Source organism: Myripristis murdjan, chromosome 16 (assembly GCF_902150065.1).
Source record: "Myripristis murdjan chromosome 16, fMyrMur1.1, whole genome shotgun sequence".
NCBI classification, from domain to species: Eukaryota; Metazoa; Chordata; class Actinopteri; order Holocentriformes; family Holocentridae; genus Myripristis; species Myripristis murdjan.
The window spans coordinates 12,752,806-12,780,344 of record NC_043995.1 but is presented as its reverse complement, the minus strand read 5'-3'; the positions used below and the strand labels follow the sequence as shown (position 1 = coordinate 12,780,344).

The following is a 27,539-nucleotide window of genomic DNA, read 5'->3' as shown; positions in this document are numbered from 1 at the left end:
TCGTGTCTCCTGACTATTCAGTGCATGGTCTAAGTGAAAATTCAGCTCACCCTCTGTGCTAGTCGGTTACATAGCTAGCAATCAAATTGTGGACAGAGATTCTCTGTTTGCCTTCTGTCACACTTCTGAGGAGTTTGCAGAAATGTCACACGAGTTTGGCAATGCCTCTTTCTCATTTTTCTAAATAACTGGATGCTTTCTGAGGTTCAGCATTGCTTTCATGAAGCAGTAATTCAACAGAAAGTTTTACAGACTGTACCCTGAACTAAAAAAAACAAAAAAACAAAAACAAAAAACACGTTTGGTTTTGATAATCACAGGTGCTAGTGAAAGCAGACATCTGAGTACAAAGCAATGTGCATAAAAGTGTAGGTTTTATTTACATGAAACCAGCCTACACAGCCATTTTAACACTTGATAATTAGCTGCACCCTGCTGACATCATTTTTAAATTTTATATCTATCTATCTATCTATCTGTCTATCTATCTATCCTAGTTAACAAATACATAAAGATTTACTTTTTATGACCCATTTCTTGTCTCCCGTGAGCACACCGACATGTCTTTCAGTGGTCATCTTTTCCCCCTTTGATGAAAGCTTTATTGGATTTTGATTCATTCACTTGTGTCCCTGGTGGACTTGAAGTGTATTGCCACAGTCTTTTAATTTTAACAGATGTATTTATAACTCAGTACACAGTGATGTTTCTCAAAGTGCTCTTAAACCTGCAGATAGTACAAGTCTGGTGGTGGGAGAGCAGTCCAGCGGTTTCTTGTCCTCGTGCTGTAAATATTGCCTTAGACAGGCGGAAGATGGTTAGGAGTAAATGTGTGTGTATGAGTATTTATCTGTAGTGTGCATGTATGCACTATATCTGCTGTGTGTGTGTGTGTGTGTCCATGTCTGTATGTATACCATGTGTGTATGTAAATATGAGTATTTGTGTGCGCATATGAATGCCTTTATGTTTGAGTGTATCTTTTTTCCTCCTTGCAGACTTGCCTGTGATATGTGTTTGTGTCTGCTTTTTGTGCGTTTCCGCTCTTTGTCTCGTTGATCAAACAGAAATTAGGCATCTTGGTCATGGCCTTGCATCTGTGACATGGTAAACCTTCCAGACGACACACAGAGAGACTGGGATTGTCCAGATTTAGAGGAACTGCAGACAACTCATTATAAAAGATGGATGATTTGGCCTGTCCATTCCTTTTATACACGGCCAGCGGTGGAAATGCTACGTAGCCTGTGTTTTTTCTTCTTCTTTTTTCTCCTCTCTGTACTTTGCGTGAATGGGAGTTGTAGCTGGGTAACATCTGACTCAAAGATCATTGATATTCACCACAAGGAGTTCTCAATGAGCTGAAATACTCTTGAGTAGGAATGGTTTTGATTTCTGAGCCATATTAGAGTGACAGATGCAGTAAGCCTAACTCTGATAGTGATTTTTCTCTCATTCAAAACAAGCTGTTTTTTTTTTTTTTTTTAAGGATTAGAAGGGTTCTCCCTAACACTGCAGCAGTCCCTGTCTTCCCTAAAGAAACCACCCCGGAACCTATACTGGAAATCCTACCAGTTCAGGGACTTTAAATGCACAATAAAGGGGTATTTTCTATTTTATGATATTGTAAATCCTCAAAAAATAAGCAGTCAAGAAGGGAATCAATAAACAAGTGGTTATGCATCCCTGATTGGAAGCTTTAGCACAGAATACTTAAATGGGCCCCAAACCAAACACCATGAGGAAAGTTCTGGGAAACATTATCTGTGTTTAGTGTACCTCGTATGCTGGCTCTAAATAGAGGTGGGAGAAAAAAATCGATTTTTAGATGCATCGCAATGCGGACATGGGCGAGCCGGCATCAATGCATTAATATCAATAATCGATGCTTATGAAATGATTTTAAAAATGCAGAACTGAAGTATATGAGCAGCGTCTAGCCTGGCAGTTACATCGCGGAAAAAAATCGCAGTGTAAGTGTAAGAGAGCAGCGTCCAGCCGCTGCAATTACAGACGCAGACAACAGAAAACACACAACGCACACATCAGAAAACTCACGTGAAGAACTGAAGCTGAACAAGCTGAAAGAAACATCAAACCGGCACCCTCTGCATTAAAAGCGAATGTTTGGAAACATTTCAGATTTTATGAAGAGGAAGGGACAAAAGACCTGGATAAGAGCCAAACAGTGTGTAAGTTATGTCTCACAACACTGAAATATTTTGCCCAATGTGTGGCACATGTAACACAATCAACACCAAGCGCCACAAATTGATTCCGCTTTTTTTTCCTTCCAATGCAGTTTTGAAATATAAATATCATCTCATTCATTCATCTCTGCATAGCACTCCTTCTCCCTGTCATTCCTGTTCACACACACACACACATACACACACAGACATGTGTGCATACATGCCAGTGGTGCGCGGGTACACTTAGAAATGACCTGCGCTCACCCGATGTTTTCAACCAACCCGACCGTAGTAGTAGCATGGAAGGGCGTAAGGGAGTATTTTCGCCTAGGGCACCAGCATAGGCAGAGTCGGCACTGATAATAATACATTAAAATAATGTACCCGACCCACTTATTTAGGCCATGCTCTCTCACACCTTGTTTTAGTTGTCGCACAGTAAAAAAAAACAAATTGTCTGAAAAATTATGCAAAAAATGATTCAGTGACATTCACAAAAATATGCATCAAGATGCATTGATAATCGATTTATAATTGCATTGTTGCCCTCATAATCGTAATTGAATCGAATCGTTAGGTGGCCAAAGATTCCCAGCTCTAACTCTAAATATATTTTCAAATATCTTTTGCATAAATTTTGTCCTTGGATTTGCTCCCTAATGTTGTTGTCATTCAATGGGTTACATTTTAAATGACTGAAGGTCAAAGTAACTTAAACAGACAAAAATAAAAGTCAAGGGAATTTCAATTGATGATGTATTTGACCCTCATGTAGCCCCTGCAGCTGGTCCTCTGGCCTCACTGTGGTGGTCCAGGGTGAGTGAGGAAGTGGGGTGAGACCAAAAGAAAGAGAGGGGGTGGAGGTGAGAAGGTGGGCCTGCCCAGGTCTGCTAGAAGTTGGTCAATGGTGGACACCAGACCTGCTTTAGATGATTGCAGGGTGATATATGAGGTGTGACATAACTTTAGCATGACAAATACAGGGGGTAGAGGGAGAGAGAGGGAGAGAGAGAGAGAGAGAGAGAGAGAGGGGGAGAGAGAGAGAGGGAGAGAGAGAGGGGGAGAGAGAGAGCATAGAATGAAAAAGAGGAAGAAAGAAAAAAAAAACGAAGGAGATTGAGAATGTGGGTTTGACCATCGTGCCCAGATGTCAGTGTTTGGAGCAAGGCCAGGTATGGACACAGAAAGTGGAGGTGTGTGTCAGTGTTGGTGTGAAGGGAAAAAGTTAACAAACACCAATGGATCATTGGCTTGCATGCTCTGCCTTTATTAAACCCACCTTTGGCACCTAACTGAATGTCAGGTTAGATACACACACACACACACACACACACACACACACACACATACACATGAATTCTGAAGGAAATACACATGAACACATGCACAGATATGCTTTTACACCCCCATCTCTTCAGCAAATCCCATATGCAATCATGAATTCACAGCATATGATCCCATTTAAGGCAAGTGATGGCAAGAATGTTTGGATACAGTGGGCCTGTATTCTCATTGCATTGCAGCTAGAGGAATGTTGATAATAATAGTCCGGGACTTGTGCTCTCACTCATAACAGTATCATTATTAAAACAAGCCTTTTGTTTTTACAAGTTCCCCCTGCACATAAAATGGGGGGATGGGCGGACAGGAGAAAAATAGAGAGAAAAGAGAGGAAAAAAGAGCTGAGACTGATCAAGGTTATGTCAGGGAGACTTATTTATACTTTTCTTCACACTGATATTTCCCATTGCTTGGAAACAAATGGGATCTCTTAGAGGGCCATGTCAACAACAGTTTTTACGCATTTTTGCACTGCATGAAAAAGGCTGTTGCTGTCACAGCCAGCACTTCACGTCCCTGTGATCTAGCTGCCTTCAGGAGTACGGGGCTGACGCAAATCCCCCTGTGATGCCGTAGCACAATAAGTGTCGATAATAGCCGTCCTGTTATTGGAAGGGAAAAAGTGTCCATTTTCATATTACTTTGTCACTTCGGTAAGCTGATACCTGGTATGTTGTGTGTTTTATGCTGTCTGGACACTGAACTTACTCATCTATCTTTCCCTCTCCTTCCTTTACACCCCCCTCCGTTCTTTTTCTCTCTCTTTGCCACTAAGCAGCTGTTGGTAACATAGCCCTGGCTTTGAGACTGAACAGGGGAGGTTACACTCCACTCATTTTTCCACTGTTTTCCTGTGCAGATTTGGCTGACATGGCCTCCTTACACACAACCTTAATGTTCTCCATCTATTACTCAAGACAAGCCAGAGGAACATGCAGCTTTGCTCTGTCACATAACAGGCTCATACACTTAGCTCATGGAGATTATTTTGATGCTCTGTTTTATTGTTCCACAAAGAAAGTGATAGAAGGGAGGACAAGAGCCTTTCTTCATGGTCTGTGGTTGTCACAAATGTCAGTAAAGAGACGGGAAGAGTAATGAAAACCCTGAGATGTCTGTTTCAACGTGGCCTGGCCTCTCACTCAAGTATCTGTACGTCTTTGAAGAGGTAACTTATTGGTTTGGGAGGAATTTCTGCCTGTCTGCTTGTCCGCTTCACGAATTGACATCAGGGCAGCAAGAAAGCAAGACGGAGAGGAAAGAGAGTGGGCTTTTTCATCCGTATGCAACCTTATTTCTGACATTAAAAACACATCGTGTCAGCATCAGAGAACTGATAAATAAATCTCGGATGGAACTTGAGACGGTTCTTGTCAATGAAAACTTCAATGAGCCACAGACGGCCCTCACTCCACTTCTGGCAGATCATGATGATGTTTTAAATCAATCCAGACTCAGGCCTTCCCCTTTTCTTTTGTCTTCCTGGAGCTCTCTGCTCTTTCTGTCTCTCACTTCAGGCTGGAGCTAATGAGAGAAGCCAACGGAGTCGATGGAAAACAGAAATTTGTTGTGTTGCCTTGTCCCACATTTGGACATGTGATTACATGGATATTTATATATTTTTAGGGAGAGGGGCATATGAAGAGCCTGATGTGTGCTTCTCCATCAACCATATTCTTTCTGCCCCTTGCATACACTTGCACTCACTCTCTCATGCACACACATACACACCCCTTGTGGTGAGTGACGTCAGGCACACATCAGGGGACATCAGGCTTGTCATTTCTCGCCATCATTCTCCATTCATCATTCCCCCTTTCCTCACACCGTCCGCAGGCTCCTGGCGAAAGATGATATTTAAAAGAAATCAGAAGTCAACTGAGAGCGCGCCAAGGATTTTCTCTTTGCTGTTGCTTTGAATGGTAGCCCACTTTTCTGTCATGGGAAATAAGATGTGATTCCAGGCATGTTGGAGAACCGTGATGATCCCAGTACAGGATCTAGGAGCTTGGGTTCCACATCCAACCTTTTATCTGTGATGGGTTTCTCAGAGGCATCTTTCCTACCACTAAATCCAATATAGCATTGGCACAGAATAGCACTCAGATCTTTTGTTGATCGCAAAGATCTATGATGATTTTTAGAGAGCTGGCTGGCATGGTTAGTAGAACAGCATAGCATATTAGTTAGCTGGCTAAGCGCAAGTAGAGAATAACTTTGTTTGATGTTTAGCTGATGTCATTCTGACCTTGAACGCTAGATTTATCTCCCCTGTGGAGAATAAAATGGGAATATGATATGAAAACCCCCTGTGATGATGTTTTATGAAACAACACAATGGTGGGACGGTCTTGTAGGCCCATCCAGTGGGTTATTAATTGGTAACGTGTTAAACAAAGTGAGACATGCCAAAATATGAATGAGAAAAAAAAAAATTGTGTATTATACTTTTAAGTCTCTGCATTTTCAGATGTATCGCTCATTCTGAATAGAGTAAATGTTAAGATGCTATTACAACACATTAACTGTGACATTAATTAAATGAGGAAAATAATCAATGCAATTACATGAAATCACCAAGCAGAAGAACAACAGGCCAGAAGCATAACGTAAGCATGAAAATGAGGTTTAACTGGGAAGGTCAAATTAGCACAAGCCTTTGCTTTCATACCAAAGTTTTGTTGTTATAGGTGCACAGAATGAGGGCGATTAGGGATATATTATATAGAGCACTACATAATATATGGTAATGTTAGACATGTTGAAGTCGAAAGCTTCTCACCACTTCTCATGGAGAAATGATGGTCGCCAATTAGACTTCAAGGGGAGAGCGTCACTGGGGCATGAAATGAGATGTAAGCAGAACAGGCTTTATAGCATCCACACCACAGCAGACTGCACTGAATGTTTTAAGCCCTGAATCAGTGACATCCCAAATAAATCTGTTTGTATTTATTTCATCTGGTAGTGTCTGCAGAGCTGGCTCCCTGCTGTGAACCAACTGTATTATCTAAGGGTAGCGGCTAATGCCGACTGAGCACATAGCTCCACGTCACAAGGCCATAAATTTCCACTGCAACTCCCATTGAAGTGCCTCGGCAGCACCAAACCCCAAGTCACGTCTTGGCTACCACCACACACAGACACAGTCAGCCCCTCTAAAGCTGGGGCATAAATATTGATTTCAGTGGATTATTGATAAACAAAAACGTTCTGTGGCGTTTTTCTTTTCTTCTCTTCTGTAAAGACTTACAGAGAAAAGAGGAGAGAAAAAAACTGAAAACAAGTGAGAGTGAGTTAGAGTCAGAGACATTTTGAGAGTCAGAAACGAAGAGACCAGTAATCCAGAGTTACATTTCAGCGACGGAGGGGCTGGTTTAGTGTCATTAGCTGCGGTCTGTTGTTTCGAGCATCTCTCTCATGGTGGAACCACACTGGCATTCCACCCTGGCAGCTGCTTCAAAGCCAGAATGCCCCTGTTTCTTATGCTAACCAAATGTGTCAGGGCAGCATTAGGCTGGGGCTACAGGAGATTGAGAGGCAGGCCCTCTCATCCAGAACTGTGTTTTAATGGCCTATCTCACCACTGGCTAATCGCCTCCTTACAAGTGGCGAAGCGGGAATTCTCTACGTCACTGTACATGTTTCTCTATCACTCAACACACGTCTGTCTCTCCCTTTCTCACTTGTTGCACTATAACTCTTTCTCTCTTTCACTCTGCGTCTCCTTCTCTTTCCCTCTTTCCCCCTCCTCCTGTGTTTCCCAAACCCCATGGCCTAGGCCCATTAGTGTTGGCCAAATTGCTTCCGCATGAAGACTCCTTAATTGTGGTAATTCGGTGGCAGAGAGAACCAGGGTTTGAATGAGTGGAGAACATGTGTCACTGTTTTAGTGGGTAGACAGAAAGAAAGGCAGGCAGCACCTGGAGGGAATGGCAATCATGGAAATTAGACCCCAACCTCCGCTACTACCAGGGCACTGGTAGTAGCGGAGGTTGTCCGCTACTACTAGCACTGTCTCTCTACCAAGACCTCTTTAGGCAGCAACCACTACCAGCACCAGTTTTAAATGACAACTACCATCAGTTGCAGATAGAGATGTAGCAAAATACACTGCACATTATTATTTTAATGTAGTTAATTCTTTAAAATTTAGAAAGATCTTTTAAAAAATGTGTGATCATGCATTCTTAAAGGAATCTTTACACATCCAAAAAGGTCTTGATTATAGTACATGCCTAAAGAATAATTTTGTACTATTAGATAAAATATTTCTTGATAGGACTGATAGCCTCTCCTGTTACTTCAGTCTGCCCACTGCCAGTCTCATTGCTTAATCCTTAGATTCTGCTTAATGCAGGACAAACCACTACTGGATCACTTTGTCTATATCGCTATCCCAATCTCTTTGCCTGTGTCTGTCTTTTTGCTGTCTGTCAGTGCTGGGCAAGGTGCCAGCAGACCTCCTGCTCCTACTGTATGCATCTACTTAAGCCCCTCCTGACTCAGGAGAAACAGTTATTGTTTCTGTGTCAGCCCTTAGTGGCTCAGCTGGCTGCATTCAGCCTACCTGACTTGTCTATGACTAGTTTTTCTATCAGTGTTCTAGCTGCTTTGGGACATTTGCCTTACTTACATTTTTACACATTAAATTATAGTCTAATTGCTAGCAGTCAAGAAATAAATACAGTATTTCACCATTTAATCGCCCAGCCACAAATAGCCGCCTGGTTCTTTTAAATGCCTGGGGTCTGCACCCATTTTGCGTATTAAACGCCCACCCGAATAACCGCCGGGGCGATTATTTGCATTATATTGAGGTAAACCCAAAATAAGGCTATTCACCTTATTTTTGCAGAAGTAAACAGTTAGCTGCACAATAACTGTGCGGCGCCTCCGTTTTCTGTCAATATAAGAGAGCTAGCTAACGTTAGAAAAAAGGGTGTACCGTAATCTTAAGTAAACCGACTAACTCTTATATTGACAGAAAACGGAAGTGTCAGAGGGAGCGACTCGCAGCGCGAGCGGTTTGCACTATGTTTGTATGTACAAATATGTTTACCTTATGCCTTACAGTACTTTTGTACTAAAAAATATGTTGGACAGTAGCTGTTATCACAATAATGGCCTGGTGCAGGTCTGTGTAAAAATAAATAAAGGCCTGCAGTGACTAGCCGCCTGGTTCTTTTAAATGACTGGGGTCCAAGTTGATTTTGCATATTAAACGCCCGGGCTATTAATTGGTGAAATACGGTAATCAAGCCTGGCACCACCTTACTGTGATTTTGTTGCCGTTGTTAACTGCACGAAACACAGTGTGGGCACCATTGGATTCAAACCATTTGGGAAAGGGGTGGCAGCAATGAGTGATTACAAAAATACACAGCAGGTGATTGGATCAACCATCTGTCATTCATTAGCTAACTGTCGAATCAAACTAATGTCTTATGTCAACGCCAGAACTAAACATGCAGCAGCAACGGTTGAAGCAAAAGTGAGTGGGCATTTTAGTTAGCATGCTGCTAGCTTGGTAATATGTTGATACATGATTCTTACCATTTTTGTGCACTGAGAAGACATGAGAAACCACAGTGCACTGTGGCTTCTCATCATCATTGCCCAAACCATGCCTGAAGTTCCTCAAAGGGCGCTGATTTGTCTGACCATTTTTTGGTTTTAACCAGATTCTTTGGTTGGAGAGTGGCCAGACTGCTTTCACTAGTCAAACTAATTTGATCTTATGAGACCAGCTGGCTGTGCCACTAAGAATGATCACGTCACAGTAAATTCTTAGTAGCTCTAGACACTCAAAACTGGCACAACCTGTGGAGGAGTCTAGGAAATCTTGGCTGTGGTTGTGCCTTTTCTGTTGGCTCTAAACAACAGTTTCATTATTTTGATCATAATTTTGTTTCTTCATGTGTTTCTCCATTTCAGGGTCTTGCACTAGGCTATTTTTTTAAATAACGAGAGATTCAGGTCATGTTAGTTGGAACTGTGATGGATCGCTACAAAGGGTGTGCCCTGGATTTGAACCCAGGCTTAGCCTTAGTATTACATGGTACATGGTCTATGCTGTAAGCCACCATCGCACTCTGGATCGCTTATTCTTACTGATTTTGCCTAACGCTCAACACTATTACCCATCCATTGTATTTTCTATTGTATTAAAAGATAGGTACGGGTTCTGCCTGTCTCCGTACATGACTGTTTACCTCCTACTTTCTTTTCTGGATCAACCTGTGTTCCTGTGAGCCTCAAAGTTGGCATGGCACAGTGCCAGATTTTGTTCTCTTTATACCTTGGCCTCTCCTCTAGCAGTAGAGACAGTTACTGGTTCTGCATCAGCATTTAATAGCTCCACTGACTGCTTCCTGAAGTGCCAGAACAGACATTAAAAGCCCTTTCACACAGAGAGGAGGCCTTCTGCTTTCCCCTTCTTCATCTTATAGGATTTCAGGGTTCCCGTGTGAATATCCAGGCTTTATTCCTAAAAAAAAAAAAAAAAAACTAAACCTTTATCCTTGTGCCCCTCAAGTTTAGGTTTTCATACCACTGGAAATGATTGTTGTGGAAAAGCTTATTATTTCTGAGGTGTTATCACAGCTTTTTAATGAAATATAGGCTAATGAAAACATTGTGCTTCTTGTTTCGGATTGTAGACTCACATTGGTCCGGCTTTAGAGCATGGAGTATTTTCCCATACTGTTCCATAAAGGAGTGAGAGCAGGACACACTGGAATGTGAAAAACATGGCTTTCAAAAGTGCAGGTGTCCTGTAACACACACACACACACACACACACACACACACACACACACATACACACACACACGTAAATTACCCAACTACTGAGGTATGCAGAGCTTGGTGCAAAAATGTTGGGTCTACATCCCCTACTGCCTCATCAGTGTGATCTTTGTCTTTCCTCTTTTTCACTGTCCTGTCCTACCCTATCCTATCCTATCCTATCCTATCCTATCCTATCCTACCCTACCCTACCCTACCCTGCCCTACCCTGCCCTACCCTATCCTATCCTATCCTATCCAATCCTACCCTATCCTATCCTATCTTTGTTTATTTCTTTGTTCATTTCTTTATTTCTTTATTTGTTTCTGTAATTCTTTTTTTCTTTCTTTGAATGTTTTGTCTTTCCAACTGTTCTTCTGAGTTTGTTTACTACATTTTCTTATCCTTCTCCCACTAGTCTTTTTTATTCCTCCCATTCCCTCTTTCCTTCCCTCCGTTTCTCCCACTCCCTCTCTTTGTCCAGTGGGTGTTCAGGATGGCAAATCCAGCTGCCCATGGTTGCTCTGAGAGTGTTTGATGGAGCGCCTTACCCTCTGGCCTCTAGCTGTGTGTTTATGTACTCCCTCCACCTGCCTGAGCGCGACAAATAGCAGTACCTCGCTCGCTCACTCACTCCTTCAGTCAGTTACTTGCTCACTCACTCACTCACAAACACACATATGCACATACACTTGGCTGATTGAAACACTCATGCATGTTACACATATACACTCATTCAAAGCTGAATACCATCACCAGTCCAAGTCTACAAACTAGCTCTTGTGTTTTTTTCCTTCTTCCTGTGCACCCCACTTTTTATAGTCCAACAGCTGGCCAAAGCATTGTCCAGAGGTCCCCACATCAGCAGGTGCATGCTGCCCTTTAGGATGCCTATGTGGGCAAGGGGATATGTTATCGTGATACTCCTAGTGCCATTTATTAAAGAGCAGCAGATTTAGAGGAATGGCCTCTGTCATGTTCCAGACTGGCTCGGTCTTTTAACATCTCCATCTTCTGCAGTAAGAATGAATGACTCAAGAGACCAGTCAGTCTTTGAGGAAGCCCACTCATCACTGTTGTGCTCATTTTTCCTTCAGAGCTGTTCTTGAAAAGGGCCAAATGTTCCCTGGATCTGGATATGCATTCTCCATTCTCCTGGCTGTGGTCTTTGGAGGGGGGCCCATTTTCTCCTGAGAACTGTTCAGGTGTTTTTGAGGTGCACTGAGACACACTCAATAATATCATGAAATGTCTGGCATTGTGACTTTTTATGATCAATATGTGTATATTGTTTCCAGGTAGGGGTCACTTCAAATATCACCAAAACTAGAACCAGCAAAACTAGGTTTGGGGTATTTGCCTGTAGGCTCTACTGACATGATGGAAAATCTCTCTCTCTCTCTCTCTCTCTCTCTCTCTCTCTCTCTCTCTCTCTCTCTCTCTCTCTCTCTCTCTCTCTCTCTCTCACTCTCTTTTTCTTTCTCTCTTCCTCCTTCCCTCCCTCACTCTCTCTTTCTCTCTCTCTCTGTGAGAGAGAGAGAGAGAGAGAGAGAGAGAGTTTGCACATATGTGCCTCTATACAGATGGTCCGTATGGTATTTCATTGCAGTGGTATTTCTATACAGTGGTTTCTGTTGAGAAATCCCATTCATCTGGAACACTTGGACAAATAAGATAGGGTCTAGACTGGAGTGACGAGAATGATAGACGTTTAAAAAAAAAAATTATAAACATTGTACCTGGCTTCTCGAGCTTTATACCAGGTTTATACTAGATTTGACTCTGGGCCTAATTCTGGTTTGGTCCTTACTTAGAAAGAGCACACAAATGATCACAAGGCTGTTGGCATCAAGAGGCAATCCTAGTCAATCGATCAAGGTTGAGGTACTTGTATGTGTACGCTGTCAAAATTTATGAAAATGTGTAGGATTTGAGAAAATTATATTCTATAGATTGTGGCTGTTCCTCCCTAAGTGCTGTCCAATCAGAAAAAGCTGTATTATTGTAAAAATCTAATCACAGTTCTCTTCACATATACAAATAAAAGTCACTTGATGTAAATCAGCATGGAATTTACCTTTTGAGTTTTTTTGGTGCTAGAGAGACAGAGTTCTGGTCATGTGTATTTGCACAGTGTTTTGCAATATGCAGTTAATGTCTAAATATTTTATATAATCACAAGACAGCCCATACTCTGACATTTAATAATAAAGTATATTGTTGTATCATCAGTGCTTCTATGCGTTTATGGGATATGCTATGAGCTATAATTGATCACAGAGGTTTTGTTGCTAATTCTGCTCCGCAAACCAAGGTACCAAGTATTACTGTGCTTCATAGAAGAGCTTTAAGCTGCTGATCAACAAGGGAGAGTTGAGTGCTGAGAGCTGAGCTAACCACAGAGCTGAGATTACAGTCTAATAAACTGATAATTAAGGATTTACAGCATTTCCCTAAATGAGTTGTGGGACTACACAGGATTTGTGTTACTTATAGCATTTTAGCATCAATAAATTATGACCACATTAATTTATAGGCATTCAATACCATAAACAAAGAAGACAAGGATTGCTTTATGGCACAGAGGGATTCATTTACAACTCAAAACAGGAGGAGGATGCTGTTCTTTCAGTGCAAGTAGAGATAAATCTTTCCAAGTTTCCCACAACCTGGCAAATGGCAGTTAGTATAAAGAGTCAAAGGTTGAGGGAAAAATTACTTCCCTGTTACTAAAAAATTACTAGGTAAAAATGTTTAGAGACACTAGCACCAACATTATCAATGGCATGAAATTGAGGCTACCAGTTGTATTCACCGTAGTCTTATTTTGTTTACAATGATTGCACTAAGGTTTATGTATGTGCTGTGCTACATGTAGTACTGTACCATAGCATTCGTGAAATAGTTAGGAACCTTTGTCTTAGAGAAGGAGAAACTGGTAGATAGACAGACAACCAAGCCCACAGACATCATTGCTCTGTTTGACCTGCAGATAGGCAGATTAAGTGGTAAGCAGGGAGACTGAAAGAGGGTTATTAACGTTCCCATCTTCCATCTGGACTGTTAGAGGGCCTCTCAGACGGCAGGTGAAGAGGTTGCTGGGTAATTTGTCTGAAGGAGAGGGGGGAAGTCAGTGGTTAGGGAAACTTTTTGGACAAATTTCATCCTGTATACCCCACCCCCACTCCCACCCCCATGACCCCTCCTTCTCAGCCAGACTCAAACAATTTTTACAATTGCGTGTAATTCCACCAGTTAACCATCCTCTATGTGTATCTACTTCTATCCCTCCATCCTCCTCTTTCACCTAGTTACAGCAGTTAGATAATTAGGATTAGCCATTACAAACAAAAACACTGTATTCTTTTTTTTTTTTTTTTGGATGTAGGTTGTCAGATGAAAATAACAAGTTGATTATTTTAATAGGAGCCATTTAGATGTAAACAACTAAAGATACCTGTATTTATGCAATGCTCAAGTGGGTGAGATGTTAGAAGAAACAATGATGGAGTGATCTGTTCAAGCAAAGACAGAGGAGTTTATTAGAGAGGAGAGGAGAAGAGACTGGAGGCAAATCAAGAAAACGGGGGAAGTAGAGGACAAGAAAAAAATTTAAAAAAAAAGAATGAGAAGAAATTGCAGAGAAGAAGAGGTGAAAGTGGATGAAAACCTAGATGTCCAGACCTGTCTCTGTTTGCTGGTGTTTTTTTTAAAACAGCAGAGGTCTGGTAGGGCTCCAGAGGCCTCTCCAGAGTAATGAACTGGAGAGAGAGTGGCTGGCCTCTCCGGTACCACTAGTTCTCTCTACGTTATTAATATAATACCTACTAACTCACCAGCGGGCATTAAATCACTGGCATCCCTCATCTTCAACCAGTTTATTATTATTTTTTTCATCATGACTTCATCGTTCATGCTTTTTCTCTTTTTGCTGGCTTGTTCTCTCTTTCCTGTTTTTCTGTGGGTGCTGTTTCTCTTACTGTGTTTCTGCCTTGCTCTGTGTATATTTCTCTCTCCTATGCTTACTGTAAAAAAGAGAAAACTGTTTTACTGGGCCAGCACTCGATTTAAAAAAGCACCATCGAGTTGTAAACCCAGTCAAGAAGTGCTGTGGACACTTGTAGGAAATGAAGTGCTGTGTCTGTCGGTCTCTGTAAGGGGGGGATTATTCTGAGAAGTAAAGCCTTATTGGAACAGGTGATGTAAGAGTTTGATGTGATTCCCTCAGACAGTGCCAGCTAACTGGAAGAATGTAGCATGCAGTGGATGGATCCTTCTCTCTCCCCTCAACAGGCGGTTTGGCACTGAACCCCTGAAACTCCACAGTATCTTTTCACTGTCCAGCCGTTCTCCCTCCTCCTCCTGTTATGTGTTTGAAATATCCTCTCACCATAGAAATAACATTGACATATCATAATGGCAGCATGTAATCCCCCCCCTCCTTGCCACAGTGCACACAGATTCAGTTTGGAAAGATGGCATACAGAAGGTTCTTCCACACTAGGCTGCCATTAAGAGAAATAATCATAGAGTGAAGAGCAGTTGTGGATCTCTGTGATGTAACACTGGTGTTAGGTGAGTTGTAGTTGACACTTAGCTGGAAACAGGCATAACTGTATTGGATATTGTTTTGGAAAGATATATCCTTTATATTGGCCTATTACTCATACTCTTAATAGTCCCTGTTACTTCGCTTATAATGTTTAAGTCATTCAACTAAATGGATTTACTAGGAGCCTGTAAAACATTTAGAGCAAGCACTTGACAATTTAAGGGGTTTTATCTCTTTTAATATCCTTCCTGGCCACCTTTTTAAAACAACATGGCTGTGATGTTGGGATGTTGGGATTTTGCTGTAATGCGTCCAAAAACCCATCAGCATACTGTTAATATTTTCAGTGGAAACTATCCAGAGTGATGAAAAATACAATCAAATAAAAAAATACCTCCCTATAAATCTCCAGATGCTGTCAGCATGTACTCACAGATAAATACGCAACAAAAAGTCATTTAATTGGGACCGGCATCTCACATCAGTGGCAAGACAAAACAGTCAAGTGCTGACGAAGGTGTGTCTTTGTAAATGGCAGCATGCTTATTTAAAATGTTGAGTTTTTTTAGGTTGTAGCTTTTGGGGATTGTTCAAGTCTCCACTCATTTTGTAGCTAAATTGGCGTAACTGTATTGTCAGGATCGTTTCCAAGACATAAGTATGTTATTGTTTGAAGAGTCATTACTCTAGTACAGAGACAGAACAACAAGTTAATCAAAGCTAAGACCAAGGTGGCTTCTCTGGAAAGGGAAAGCCCCCTCCAGTATTCATCCTGGAAACAGAGGGAACCTCCAGCATCTCTACCTGAGCAGATTTAACAAATGAGCACACCGCAATCAGCCTGGCCTTGGTGATACCTGTACGTAAGAGCATCTGGTTTCTTAGAGCTGTGGGAGAGACTGAAGGGAGGAAAGAACAGGGTCAAGAATAATTAAAGGCCAATCAAGTGTTAAACGAAGCCACGGCAGCGGTGTTTAAACCTGCTGGACTGCACTTCATTTTCGCTTTGTTTTTTTTATTAGGTGTGAAATCTCCAAGCCTGTCGCCGACTCTTGAGGGCTCCGTCCAGAATGTGGAGCTGAAGTTGTGCAGCCGCGCGACGGTGAAATGTGCCTCGGGAACCGTGGGAGCTGTAAAAGTGTGCGCCAGGACCCCAGGTGTGTGCAGCTGTGCCCTGTTAAAACTTTACTGCCTGTGTAGGAGGGAGAGAGTGAGCCTGACTAGACTCTTCTTTTACTTTCTTCTTCTTATACGTTTACATACTCCATACTCTCCTCCTCTCTCTCTCCCGCTCAATCTTTGTCTTGATTTATCTCCAGTTATGTGATTCAGTCACTATTTTCTCCTGGGGGACTGTCATTGGGCTCAGGCCATGTCTTTGATGGCAAGGATAGCCTCTGTTAATCTCCTTGTTATTGGTGCTAGAGTCATAGCTCAGAGTTCAGAAGGTCACTCTGTAATCATCTTATGATGTCAGGCAGATTGCAAGCTCTACTCCAGCTTTCAATATAGAAATGGTGTTTTATTTTTCTTATGATTTCAAAATTCAAAATTGACATCTATGGTCTTCCATGGAAAGGCACCCTTTCATATCTTGTGAGTTTCTTCTTCTCATAGCTTGTCATCATAATAGACAAGTTTGCACCTGGTGCTTCATTCATCCAGCCTATCCTTTCCATTTGCTTGCTTCCTTGAGTACAGTTGAGGGAATGAGTATGAATTGGCAGCAACCTGGAAATAATTCATTGTCTATTTCTCCTTCATCCCCAAGATCAGTGCAGTTTAGCATATACCTAAGTTCTCCCCCATGTATAAAGCATTTGGGACAAGCTCTTGACAGTATATTGATCTGTTTTTATATCCTTTCTGGCTGTATCTCTAGCAACTCATCCTCACCTTATTTTTTCAGGTTTGGCAGAGACCAAATAAAGGAAGTACTGAATTGGACTGGGGTCACTGTATAGTTTGGAATGTATTCATTGTCATTTTACTCTCTGTCTCTCAGGTTCAGCAGAGGGGGTGAAGGAGAAGCTAGTTCCTCTGATCCAGGGTCCATCTGACACCAAGGAGCTCCATATGAGCCGCTGGCTTAATGAGATCCGCAAACCTGAGTCCCTTCTGGCCCCTGACCTACTGGCATTTTCTGTTCAGGTTCCTCAGCAAGGAGACGACTCCAGGAACTCAGGTACAAAGCACTGAATCCCTCTTGGTCTCAATACGTTTTATTCATGTTATATTCAGATCACTTTGAGATGGATGTATATTGGGGATGATAACCCTTGGGTTTCAGTTTTCCCACATTGTACAATCACTTTCACCTAAAAGAACCAAGTGCCATTTGTCAAAGAATGAATCATCCTCTTCTCTTCTCTTCTCTTCTCTTCTCTTCTCTTCTCTTCTCTTCTCTTCTCTTCTCTTCTCTTCTCTTCTCTTCTCTTCTCTTCTCTTCTCTTCTCTTCTCTTCTCTTCTCTTCTCTTCTCTTCTCCTTGCACATTGATCCCTGGTGGAATTTCTTTCTTCTCCTTACTCAACCTCTGTGTTTCACAAGGCTTTCCCTCTTTGATATTTCAATTTTTTAGCTCATTTTCCGGTTGTGGTTTTGGTGTTTGGATTTTGACGGGCACTCCTAGTCCATATTCCATCTCATTTATCGGTGATCTAATGCAAGTTTCTCAGCTTGTTTAGCTTGTCATATTTTCCTTCTTCCCACAATGTCACGCAGTGCCCCTTTTTCATTTATTTGTTTAGTAAAGCCGATAAGTGTTTTCCACTCCGGTATCCTTGAGGCGGGATTGGCAACTCTGCTTCTCTTTGCAGGCAGCGTGTGTGCTCTGAACAGCAGTTACTCTCTGTCAGCACAGGGCTGAGCTAAGCTGAGCTGGCTAACAACAGCTAACCACTGGAGGATTGCTGTTGAATGCTGCACTGATGTCAGGTTGCAGTTTGTGATTGTGTCCTTAGACCACAGATTAGGTTTCTGTTGTCAGTGAGAGATTGTGTGAGTGTGCGTATGTGTGTGTTTACAGAGAGGGAGTGGGAGTGAGAGGTAGTGTAAATTATCTACAGCAAGGTTTAACCGTCTCTTATTCAAATACTAGAAATATGATTGAGATTCAAAAGCTACACTATTTGATTTAATATGTTGGACACTGAATATCTATGACTGTGAGCGTCCCATATATATCTACAGTAGCAGCCAGGTATGTCCTCACCCATATGGTCTCCAGTGTTCCAGTTTGGCAATACTGTGGTTGGCCTTTTCTACATGAATGAGGTCATGAATATCAGTATGTCATCACTGGCCTTCCCTGGTGGATCCGCATCCCCATCCATGTCAGCTGCAACTAGTTCGCTTAACCAGATCTCAGGCAGCCAGCCCTACTGGGCTCCTGTGGAAGATTGATACCCCTGGAAGAAGATGTACTTGACAGGCCCTCCGCTGTCATGGCCTTTGCTTGTTCACAAGTCTCTTAAAGCCTCAAGAAAAGTGAGTCTCTCCAAGTTTCACCGCTCTCACTATGGGACATTTTCCCTTCAACCCCCTCCGGCTAAAAGCAGATACAGGAGAAGCCTGGGGATGACAATGTAAAACAATATGCCTCAAGTATTAGTCTTCTGAGTTGTCTTCAGAGCCACAACTGTACATCACTTTTAATGCAGGGCTGTGGAGATTCATCGTGTGGCCTTGACTTAAACCCCAAAGCCAGGTCCTGAATCATGTCAGGCCTGGGGCCTTAAACACGTCAGTGTTGAGATGGAGACAGAGCTGGCCTCAGGTGGTTTCAGACTGAGGGGAAGCTAATGCTGTAGCTTAAGGTGTAGTGAGGTAAGAAGATAAGACCGGTTTAGAGAGAGTGGATTTGGGAGGTCATCCCTAACCAGGAATTCCATTGCTATTAAATATCACCCAGTCAGTCACTGTCACATTGCTTGTGAAAACAGCACCAAGACTACTATAAATTGTAAATGTAAAGAAAACCTTCTATTGCTCAGAAACTCATGGCGTGGATAGACGTTGTATATGTTTTCCACAAGTTGCAATGACCTGAGTGTAACTTTTAAGAAAAAAAGCATTTAATGGTTCCACCCTTTACAGCCTCACAGACATAGATAGATATTTTTAGGAACTCTGTTAAATTCTATTTAGTGCTCAGCCTCAGACTATTACTTTGATTTAGAGGGCATATTATTTCAGCAAAGCAATGGCTCATAAGGACAGTACATATTTTTGAATATTAAAACCTGATTTGAACAAAAACCAGAAGACTGGGAGGAAGCAGAGGAGGGGGGAGAGGAAGATGATGGAGGAGCGGCAGGGGATGATGTCTTGTATCCACCAGTACATATATCTCCAGCAGATGTGGAATGGTGGAGGCCTTCACTTTTTCTTTCTTTCTCTCTTGCTTTCTTTCTCTCTCTTCCATCATTTTGAAATTTCTGCATACATCTTTGTCCCTTTGTTGCTCTCCTGGTTCTACAACCATCGTCATGATGGTAGAAGCATGACAACTTAATGTGTCACTTTATCCCAGGAGTAATCCTGATAAATATTACAAAAAAACCCAAACTTTTCCTTATCAGGTTTGGCGGTAAAGATTACGAATGTACAAACACCAATTCAAGTATTTTTATCTAAACGTCTTAGTATTTTTTTCAGCCCAGACTTATGATTTGGTGGGCTGTTTTTCTAATCGACAGAGACTGCCTCAAAAGAGCAAATGCACTCAACACACAAACACACACACACACACACACACACACACACACACACACACACACACACACACACACATGGTATTCCTGCCAAAAAGCTTTCTTTTATCTGCAATATACCTGTCAATACGGGGGCGACAGAGTTGACAAGAACAATTCCAAGGGACTGGAACATTTCTCTCTCTCTCTCTCTCTCTCTCACTCTCTCTCTCTCTCTCTCTCTCTCTCTCTCTCTCTCTGTTGTGTGTCTTTGTATTGTGTCAAGTACACTGCTGATGGAAGAGCTGGCTCAGTTGGTCTGTGCTCTGTGCATGTATCTGTTTATAGGCGTTTGTGTGTGCGAGCACATGTGAGCCGGTGCTTTGTATGGTGCTAAGGCTTATATCAAAGCTGTGGGTCAGTCCACATGTCACCCGTCCCCCCCCACCCGTCACCCTCTGTCACCCAGAGGGTCAGTGGGAGCCTGTTAATGCCGCGTTAATTGAATGATGGATGCAACGCCTCACTCAGCCAGAGATTAAAGGTGGGGTAGCACTGCTCTAAATGCGCTGCACCCCTCTCTCCCAAAGGACCGGCTACGAGGCTCAACGTTTTGTGATCATGACATTTCTGAATTGTTGAAGCACTTGGCTCTGGCATCAAACACATTTTATTCGTCCCATGTGGCTCTGTTGATTCCATTTAGTGAATTCTTAAAACGTGATCATTATACGTCGACCATAGGAGCGGGAGAGAGGAAAGGAAAAGCTAACTCTTTACACCATAGACATACTGAAAACATTAAGATATAATGAGCCACAATCAACTTTTATATTCTATTTTACATTTGATCAGTGGCTTCTGGTTTTTGTAGGGATGCAGTGCAAAGCATAGCAGTGCTGTGGGATCTGTCCACCCAGTTGTCAAAGCATAATGTTTATTTAAGGAAAGAGAGAAGAGCTTATTGGTAATCAACATCAAGCTACCGGCATGTACTTTGTTGAGCTTGTATATGGATTTATGTTTGAATATGGAGTATATTTGCATGGTGTGGGACAATATGCAGAAGTCCTCATGTCTGTGTGCATTATCAGTGTGTGTTTGTTGCTGACTGTAGTTGATTGTAAGTTGAGGAAGTGAAGCCAGCATTGTTTCTCCACTGATCATGTATCTTATCTCTGTACTGTTTAATATCCTCAAGGATGTCACAAGCTCTGGAAATCACCAGCATTTTACCTCTGGATCCTTTAAGTCACCACAGCAGCCATTCCTCCGCATCTTACATTCTCTCTGTTCTTCATAGCCCAGGAAGGTCCTAAACTCTGAGGTCACTTTTGATATATCTGGATTAGTAGGCATTGGTTTTGAAGTTAGCAGACAAACACATGAGCAAGTCTCAGACAGACGTTGTATCTGATACAGTGGTGTGCCTGAAACATTTGCAAAACAACCTCAAAGCACATTTGGGAATGTTAAGTTTCATTGGACTGAAAAAAAATGAAAGCCTAAATAATTGAATGTGCTGTCCAGCATTTAATGGCTACTTTGACACATGTTCTAATCTTTTTCTCTTTCTCTCACCCACCCCCCCTCGCTCATTCTGGCTTTCTCATGCAAAAGTTAATTCACCAAGGAGATGAGCCACTTTCAGATCTGGCCAGTGACATCTGTTTTCGGTCTAATTGTTTACCAGTGAATTAAAGCGAAATTCCAATTTACTTAGAAAATGAAGAGAGTGGGATAGGGTGGGGTGGGGTGGTGGTTGGAGGGAGTCCCTGTACACTTGCAGAAACTCCTGCAAATCCAGACTGATGTGTTTTCATTTAACAGAGCTGAGGTTGGAACATTCTAATAAATTAAACACAATTAAAGGCGTGGGTTTTATCACAAAAAGAACTGTGTAGTGCTGCTTTGAAACATCCTTTTTAATGTATCCAAAGGCGTATAATAATTTAATATTTCGCTGTTAACCCTTTGTGTTACAACATGAGAGTCCCAGATGACTTCTCCTGATTGAGCAGTCATTCCCGATGGACCCAGCAACAATCTGATTTTTTTGGTAGTCACAGCGTACCACCACAGCCAGCTGTTTTACCTTTTTTTTTTCTTTTTCACCCTTTTATAAGAACAAAACATGATTCATGTGTGTGTTCTGTGTTATGACACAGTGAGTAATGAGAAATCAATGCTGTTATTAAATGCGATGAAAAAAAAAAAGCAATGCAAGGAGTAGAAAAGGAATGAAAAACAAGAGACAGGAAGGGGTGAGGCTTGTGAAGCCCAGGCATGGTGGTAATTGCTTTCAAGCCATCCCAGGTTGAGGCAGTGATCCCAGTTGGCAGGTTGGACCGGGTGTGAGTGGGAGGGGCACCGGTCAGTCCTCCACATGGGCCCGGCTGAGAGCCAGGGAGATGTCATCCTGCTGCAGCACACACTGGGATTGAAGTCTCAATTCCCTGAATGGTATTAGATCTATAAATTATTTCTGAATTTAACAGAGTACAGTAGTGCCGCAAGGATCACTAGGACCAGAAAACCTTGGTCATGTTATTCATGCTGACCTTCAAGGGTCAGACTGACTATAAAGTATCAGTGCTACTCAAGAGACAGCTTGATAATTTTGGACAGTAGTTGGCTGTCTGTCTGTGTGTCCTCCTTGGATTGGCTGGGTCCTGTCACTACTGATGGATGGAGAAGACTAAGGGGGGCTTGGACAGGGCTAATGTGGGGGAGTGGAGGGCAGGAGGGCGTGTGAGGAGCTGGGGTTTATGCTGAACTTAGGGTCGAGTTGGCGGTCTGCAGGTGTTCCCCCCACACCCCCCACCCTCAACCATCCTGACTTTCTCCGGAGGAGGAGGAGGAGGAGGAGCGGACGGGTCGGGTGGGCTTTATGATCATAGAGAAGAGAAAGAGAGAGAGAGTGAGGGAGTGCATGTGTTTTCCCTAGGCACGCCAGCAGCTGCGAGACAATGATTTATGCTTTTCTCAGAACTCTGGGATCTCAAAATGTTACATTTAATCAAGCGCACTGAGAGCAGAGCAAATGTTAAAGATGTTCCCTATAAAGCCCTGCAGTTTTGATCTCTCTACCATACCCTGGGAGCTGTGGGAATAGGGGAACAAAGTGATCTTTAATCTTAATTTAAACATATTGGAAGGGATTATGAAAGCTACATGGAATTAATCCTTGGAGAATGCCCCGGCCGCCGTAATACTAAACATATTTAGTTTCCTAATAGATTTTAAACCTGTTTTCTCCCCCATTACTGTGCTTAGATTAGACAGATGGAAATTAGTGAATGTTTCAGAATTTGTGGTTGTGTGCACAGAGGTTAGTTCAAGTTTGATTACATGTTTAATAGTGTTAAACAGGCTCTTTTCATGTGGTGTTGTGATTAAACTATTCAGTGCTCATCTACTATGTTTCACAAACATAGTTATTTTAGTAAGATATAAATATTCCCTTTGGTACTTAGTGAGAAATGTCAGTGTTTTTCGCATGTGCATGTCTGCAGAATTACTCATCACTGCAAATATTTTTTTAGTTAATACAAACAGTTGATGATAATAGCAGTCTGTCACTGATTTTAGTTTTTTGTAGTGATGCGTGATTTTTATAAAAACTCCATGTATTTGTGCATGGATAGTATGCATCTTGTTTTAATGGGTGCACACTACTACAGTACTCTAGAGTGCCGTGTGTGTGTGTGTGTGTGTGTGTGTGTGTGTGTGTGTGTGTGTGTGTGTGTGTGTGTGTGTGTGTTGAGAGAAGTGGCCTGTCTATGTCAGTCTGAGACAGGTGGGGTCTTACAGTACCTCTGTCCTATAGAACCAAAGACTAATGAGAGCAGGTGGGAATGAAGCGCTGCCTGACTTTGATCAGGCCATTCCACCCAAACACACACATACACAAAGGCATATGCATGAATTGTGCATGCACACACACATAAATACATGCACATAGATGCACACACCCTTAAATATGCCAGTGTTTAACACACATATGCTCTCTGCCTGCCCTGCTCTGAAATTGTAGCCCCTGGATGGGCTGGACTGACACCATAGATAGGGTGTGAATTTTGGGTGTCCCTTGGTAGCTTCCATTCCTCCTCTTCCATTACAATCTTTCAAAGGCCTGCTGTACTTTCATCCATCCATCCATCATGCTCTTTTTCCCTCCTTTCTAAGCATGTGTTCACTCACTCCACTGAGTGTTAAATCAACAGTCTGGCTTTGTCTCAGGCAGCCACTTGATGGCTTTAAGCTGCTGGCCTGAATTTCTCCTCTGGCTGGTAGACATAGGCAAAACAGTAGTAGAAATGCATTTTGATCCCATGTGGAAAAACAAGATGGGCAATTTATTTAGCTCGTCTTTTAATTGATGTGGCCAGCTTTAGAACTGTTGAGACCTGACCCAAACTTTATTTTAATTCATAGTGAATACCATAATTTGATTAGGAGGGCTACATGATGCATATATGAGTTCCAGGAAATGTCTTGTATGAACTTTTGGGGTGTTGGACCTCAACAAAATAATACTGGAATATCTAGTATTACAGGGTGGTACTTTATTACCTTTCAATAAAGGGAAAACATAGCATCCTTGTTTTATTTTAAAATATCTTGCTAACCCTTTGTCCACCTTTGGATTTTTGACAAGATCTATTAGGCACATCTCAGCTAACACTCCACATTAACTGGGTAGAATTTAAAAACGCTGTCTTGGTTTTTGTTTTCTATCCACACGACTAGTATGCAATAGCATACTAGACTACACTCTTGATCACAGAACAGTCCAACGTCAGCATTTTTAAAATTTAGCATTTTCCCCATCCACAATGCTAGACACTTTGAAGAGCGTTTTCAAACAGCCTTGCTTTTGCAGGTGATGTAGATGTTTTGCAGGTAATGTAATGGAAGGGCAAAATGTGGAGAATGTAAACATTTTCAAATGTACACCACTTAGTGTGGACAGAGTTAAACCAAACCGTGAAGCCTCAGTATGGGCCACTAACAATGCCTTTGCATGTCTCTACACAGCAGACTTTTGTATTGGCTGTTCTTGCCCCCGATGCTCTCTAAATAAGCAGTGTTCACCTAGGTGAAATGATTTTTAACTGACAGTTTGTCAAGAATGTGGCGTCTGTACTCATGTCGGATTCCCCTTGCAGTATTTTCTCTGCCTTTGACTCAAGACCTCCCACACAGAAAGGTAGCATTGTTTACTGTAGTATAGTAAACAATGCTACCTTTCTGTGTGAAGATCCAAGCCACAACACCACTGTGTGAAGGGTTGTACCAAAAGGAAACACTTTCCCTGGGCTAGTTGTTTATGAGAATGAATAAAACTATCATTAAATTATATGATGAAACTCTAGCAGTCCCCTTGGAGAAAGAAGGTTGTCACAACATGGCAAAGAAAATTATGTAGATTACAATAAGACAAGGAAGATTGAAGATGCACAATACAAATATATAACACAGAGGGGTGTATTGCAAAGAATCCAGACAATGGAGAAGCAAAAGTAGTGTGTATTCATTGATATATTTGCTGACTGAAGTAGATATACAGGTGTCCATGACCAAATATTCACATTATCAGGTGTTAAGATGGAGACACAGAATGTGTTCAGGTGTGCAAATACACAGTGTAAAGCATGCTATATGGTGTGTGTTTTTAGTTTCCAGTTTTGCAGCATGCTAATTAAAATGGATGCTGGACTAATTCACAGTCAATTCATACTTTATATTAAATTTAATATAGGTACATAAATCGGCCCAAAGAGAGCCTATTCCATTTGTTTATTTGTTTAAGCACCCTATAACTTCCTTAGCAAACTGTTTAATCATCCAGGCAACGCCACTTGTCTCATCAGTCAGTGTGTGTGAAGCAGAGCAGGTAATGTGAAGATTAGACCCAAGGGAACCCACTCAGAGCCGGCTATTCAGGTCAATCACGGCCCATTACTGGAGCTGTTCATCTGTGAAGTGTTGGGCTACTTAGGCCACTCTCACAGTGCTTAAAGCCTGGCTGGAGTGTTAGGCTGAGGGACAAGAGGCAGGGACTGAACTCAAAGCTAAAGCTGGAGACCACAGCTGATACTGAAACTAGGGCTGGGATTGGGTTGGAGTGTGACTGGGGCTAGAACTGTTGTTCAGGCTAGCCTCCACTTTCACATGATATCACAGCTGCCATGTGGCCATTTAACAGTGGCCATTTTATATCCCATAGGTACTAAGCAATTAGGAAAAGGTAAATAAAACACAATCAACATTACAACATTTTAACAAATGAGGTACCAGTGCTTGAATGAAAAAAATACAGGAATTCACAGGTCTCCAGACAATAAAAAATATATATATACCATGAGCCCTTGACTCCTTGACCCAAAGTACTTAGGAGCCAAATAAAATGCCAATGGAATGCCAAAAAATGGACACAGGGGTGCTGCATGGGTCCAAAATTAATCAAATGAGAATCATGACAACATTACTTAGAATTTTATTGTTTATTTATGTCACATTTTCATTAGTGTTTAATCAGTTGGGACCTCTGTCTCTTCTGGAATTGTCCCATCACATCTACACTCCTGGTTGTTCTCAGTGCTGCAGTAAACACATGCAACGTCATTACAAGAATACCATTGATTAATTTTGCTTCAAGTTCTCTCCCAAAATTTGTGATTGCATGTCTATGTGGACTGATTGAGATGCAGCCATTTCATATTGTATTATATGAAAGTCATTACTCTAAATGCTGTTGTACAGCAGTTTATCAAGAGTGGAGCAACTAGATTTGGGAGTCTTAGTAATATATAACTATCTGTATGAGTTGGCAGTATTTTAAACATAGCTTCTCTTCAGTTGTTTTCTCCTCTGTATGTAAATTTCCATTGGCACTTTTCCAAAGTCAATCTTAGATTTGATTTTAATTTTGTTGAGACTTGATTCATTTCACTCTTCAAAAAAAAAAAAAAAAAAAAAAAAACATGCTTGAAAAAATTGCATTCACAAATTGGGCTTTTCAGCTGGTGTTTCAATAATCTAGTCTGATCTTAGCTGTAGTGTCAGTGTTTGTAAGGCTGAGTGGTGGTGATGTGTGTGTGTGTGTGTGTGTGTGTGTGAGAGAGAGAGAGAGAGAGAGAGAGACAGACAGAGAGGGAGAGGATGGAGAAAGAGTTTGAGCTTGTGAGAGTGAGGAAAGGTCATTCAGGGTCGTTGCTGCTTCTCGTCTCAAAGTTGACATCTAGGCAGGACAGGGAGGGGGAGAGAGAGGCTGATATAATTGGCCTTTTTCATCATGTGAAACTAGAGACAATATGACCTCATTAGATTCATAAAGAAGATCTCGCTACAGACCTAATGACTACATTTACATGCACACCATATTCTGATTCGGGTCAATATTCCGGTTAAGGTAATTTTCCGAATAAGGTGTTTATATGCGCTGTGGCAACTGGAATATTCCGTTTACATGTTACTTGGCATATTCCCGTGTTTCGGCGCGTATTCCACTCTCTTACCCAATGCAACACTCAGCCGCGGGGGGCAGCAGTACGCGTATAGGCGTCTGGTCTGTCGGAAATACTGAGGAAGAAGAAGAAGCTGTCGCTATTTCTGTGTTTTCTCCCATCGATATACTCCATGATATTTAAGTCTTTCATTAGCTGAAGGCAGACTGCAGTCTCCTCCTCACTCCAAAAATGCTGGCTCTTGCTGCTTTTCGCCATGCTGTTCGCCATGTCATTCTCCCCGCTTGCAGTAACCATAGCAACAAAGACGCCCCAGGATTCATTGTGAATCGAGCATGCGCAGACGTAACTGAATATTCTGGTACGGGGCATTTTCCGATTAAGGTGTTTACATGGCACAATATCCTGGTTAGAACAGGCATATGCCAGGGGTCTTATTCAGAATTCTCTCCAACCGGAATATGACCTTAATTGTGTTCGGTGTGTGTTTACATGACTC

The 27,539-nt window shown here is 41.9% G+C and overlaps 1 protein-coding gene across 3 annotated transcripts in view; it reads left to right on the top strand.

Annotated features, from left to right (window-relative positions):
- The window catches only part of vps13b (vacuolar protein sorting 13 homolog B), a 379,425-nt gene that overhangs the window by 88,821 nt on the left and 263,065 nt on the right, over positions 1–27,539 (top strand). For all 3 annotated transcript variants that reach the window (XM_030071613.1, XM_030071615.1, XM_030071614.1), the window contains 2 exons: positions 15,898–16,032; positions 16,881–17,060. In XM_030071613.1, the coding sequence (XP_029927473.1) occupies positions 15,898–16,032; positions 16,881–17,060 (315 nt within the window). The remainder of the gene's footprint in view (positions 1–15,897; positions 16,033–16,880; positions 17,061–27,539) is intronic.